Source organism: Nestor notabilis, unplaced genomic scaffold, assembly GCF_000696875.1.
Source record: "Nestor notabilis isolate BGI_N333 unplaced genomic scaffold, ASM69687v1 scaffold966, whole genome shotgun sequence".
NCBI lineage: Eukaryota > Metazoa > Chordata > Aves > Psittaciformes > Psittacidae > Nestor > Nestor notabilis.
In genome coordinates, this window is record NW_009931262.1 from 6232 (window position 1) to 9976 (window position 3745).

At 43.4% G+C, this 3745-nt stretch overlaps 1 protein-coding gene across 1 annotated transcript in view; it reads right to left on the reverse strand.

The window, feature by feature from the left end:
- Positions 1 to 1123, reverse strand: part of LOC104406711 (endogenous retrovirus group K member 25 Pol protein-like) — a gene marked incomplete at its 3' end in the record, with an annotated part of 3086 nt that extends 1963 nt beyond the window's left edge. Inside the window, 1 exon segment of the mRNA XM_010015793.1 lies at positions 901 to 1123. Coding sequence (XP_010014095.1) covers positions 901 to 1123 — 223 coding nt within the window.
- Between the last annotated feature and the right edge of the window lie 2622 nt (positions 1124 to 3745).

Sequence of the window (3745 nt, forward strand, 5' to 3'; positions counted from 1 at the left end):
ATCCCCGTCAATCTTCTTTTACATGGGCAACTACCCTTCCTGCCTCTTTTCTTTGTTCCTTGGACATTCACTTTTCCAATGGCCAAACTTCTTACACAATGCACACTGATCTTTGCCTAATCGGGCTGGTTCTCATCTGGGTCTCCTTTTTTCCTGTTCCCTAACAACCGCCACTATTTTTCTTTGCCCTTGTTTATATTCTTCCTCCCTATTAGTATATACTCTCCATGCTTCATTCAACAACACTTCTAAATTTCTACTCTCTGTAGGACGTAACTTCTGGAGTGGCGCATTGCATCCCTCAATTGATCCAGAAATTTGGATTGGGACTCGGAAGGACCTTGTTTGACTGCATATAAAGCTGACCAGTTTATAGTTTTGGGGATAGCCTTCTCCATCCCCTTTGAGATCCACTCTTGATACCCCTGCAACCTTTTCACATGTGCAGTTCTATTAGCATCCCACTTTGGATCTTGGAGAGGGAAATATTCTTTAGCGTCCCCTCCTATAATCTTATAATGATCTTCAGCTAAACTCCCTGCTGTTTTTAAAATCAGTTGCTTCTCTGTCTCAGTCATATATTCTAATATAGCGGTATGTCTTTCCAATCAGGGTTATGTTGTTTTACAATGAATTGAAAATGTTTGGTTACACTTACCGTATCACTTCTATAATCCTTTACAACCTTTTTCCATTCTCCCAAATCAGTGGTTGGAAAGGGTATTTTGATTAACATTGTCCCGCCATCAGGTCCCACCGCCTCTCAAAGAGGGGCCTGTAAGGCTTCTCCCAAATCAGTGGTTGGAAAGGGTATTTTGATTAACATTGTCCCGCCATCAGGTCCCACCGCCTCTCAAAGAGGTGCCTGTAAGGCTGTCGGGGCCGATTTCTTCCTTGTACGGGAAGATACAGGACTGTTTGGAGGAGTGGAGTTTCCGTCCGAGTCCACATCCAGTTCCTGTGGTGGAGGGGGAGGCTTAAACAGGTCAGTTAGATCTTGCTCAGGTGCCTGGTGAATTTTGTCTGTTCTAGTGCACCTTTGCCCAATACTGCATCCCGAGCAGCACCGCTTCAATTTTCCTTTAATCTCTTTATTATTCTCTCGCTCAAGTGCAAGTACCATGGGGTCCTGTGGTGGTACCATTCCACAGTCCCTTTGCCACTCCAAATGATTTTGGAGAGTGAAAAACATATCTGTATATGAAACCTCATCCCACTTTCCTTCTCTTCTCAAAAACAACATAAGCTGCAGGAGAGTGTTATAATCTATCGAGCCGTTGAATGGCCATTTAGCACCATCCTCCAACTTATATAAAGGCCACCATTGATTAGTTGATTACAATATTTGATAAGAGTTTTCTTACTTTCTGTACCACCAGCTCCAACAATGCCTCTCCAATGGGCTAACACACAGCCTAAGGGGCTTTTCTTCAAGATTCCCCCCTGCGTGTTGCTCATTTTTGTATTTTCTTATCAGGTTTTTATTTCTAATTTCGCTAGTCTCTTGGTGAGTTTCCACACAAATTGTCTTTTGACACTTGTTGCAACAAAACCCAAGCCTGGTGCCAATTTTTCGTATAATTTAAGAACAAATTCTTATGTAAAGCAGGGAATCCCCCATGTTAGTGCATTGGCACTGGGACTTATAACAGAATTCGAAGGTTGTTCCCAGTCCAAAGTCACCTTCCACCCTGCGGGAGTCACATACGCCCCTTTTAAACAAAATCATTCATTTCCCCTGTTAATTCCATATAAGTTACTCGACACACAAACAAAACTTTTAACATAAAATTCCCGGGTATACAAGTAATACAATTATCACTCCAGATAACATCCGTTCAGCAGCTGCAAATAGTCCTATCGCAATTGCGTAAAATCACTCATTTCCCCTGTTTATCCAATGTCCTCCTTTTTAAATATTCTCAAGGTTTGAGCCCAAATCACTGGAGAAGTACTTTCCATTGCTGTTCTCCTTGGTCACAATATATGGGCATATAAGCTACTCGAACATTACATGCGCACACAAACAAAAACTTTTTAACATAAAATTCCTGGGTATACAAGTAACACAATTATCACTCCAGATAACAACCATCCAGCAGCTGCAAATAGTCCTATCACAATTGCGAGAGGCCCGCTTACCCTTCTCCTGCTTCTTATATACCAGTCATTAGCAGGTCCGTCCTGGCTCCCGACACTGGGATGCAGCGGTGACCTCGGATTTGCTCGATCTACTCCCAAGATCGCTAGCGGCCGCCCTATCTGTCAGCAAATCACGCCTGTTACCGCATAAGGCGGATTTGCTCGATCTACTCCCAAGATCGCTAGCGGCCGCCCTATTGTCAGCAAATCCCCACTGTTACCATATTGGGTACCCTCCTCCCCTATGGGCTTATGCTGCACGCCAGACGTCTCTGCGCAATTTACCAGCTGCCCTGACCACGCGTACGACTTACAGGTCCCTCTTACAAAACAGACCGTTTGCTTCCGTGGCTTCAGGAGGTCGTTGTCTGCTCCCGCGGTGAGCAGCTGGCAACAGAGGCACCTCCGAGTCAAATGCTCGGGGCGTGCCCAGGGGCTTCCGCTCCGCAGTCGATCCTGCGGCCAAGCAGAGAGCCTCCTGCCTGGCTCGCCAAACTGACGTGCGGAAAGCAGACTCCACAGTCTGTAAGATGGTAAAGTAGGTATGTTTATTCAGCGCTGGGCAGCACAGGGGATAATCCCACCAAAGCCATGCTTGCCTGTCATGACAATTTGCTCTAAATTTATACAGTAACTGTTGCATATACATGAGATTTCCTAATACTCCTATACATATGTATGACCTGTCTCCGCTTCGTATTAAAATTAGGACTCCTCCTCCCTGTGCTTGTGCAGTATCTTCTGGTGGTGGTCTTCTGGGGTTGTGGGGGATGAAGGCCATAGGTCTTCCTCACCATGCACTCTTCACCCCTTGGTCTTGCGCATGCTCAAAGTTTTCTTGGGTTCTCTCCAAACTACAAGGTCAGCTTCAGCCAGTTAGGAACTAGTTCTTGTGAGAAACTGCTAATTTTATCTAGTCCTTGCTGATTTCAGGGACTGCTGTTTGTAACAAGTCACAAAGCTCCTTTATAAAACGTGTTACAACTTAATGATTACCTAACCTACAATTCCCTACTTCACTTTTGGCACTGAAGAGTAACTCATGAAAGTTTCCAACTCCAGTCCATGACAACATACCTCACGTCAAACACCACATCATACTAGAACTTGACATCTTGCCTTAAAATAAGAATTATTCACCTTTTTCCACGAAGAGTCTTCCATCTCAATATTCAGATGTAGTGAGTGTCATTTTCAAATCCTTGCGTCTGCTAGTGTCTTGGCCTGCAAGGGACTCTTGTTGTTAGTATTAATTAGTTTTCTAAATGCATAAGTTCTTGCAAAGGTTGTGGTTTTGGAAAAAAAAGCCTGAGAGAACAGCTACATTCCCATTTTTCCTCCTTGCCTTTTTGTTACTTGCGCAGCACAATTGGGAGAAAAATAAGAAAAAAACCCACATGTTTTTCTTTTCTATAGTGGAAAACTGCTGAACATTCTTACTTCAAGTCTCTTCAAGAGCTTGATTTTTTATTTTTTGTGACATTTTGAAAACACTTGTGACTCTTAAAAGTATTTAATCTCTTGACCACGTGTAGTTTTAGTTTGTAAGGAGATACAGACTTTAAACACACGATGTATTTCTATTGATGTATTGATGTAGGAT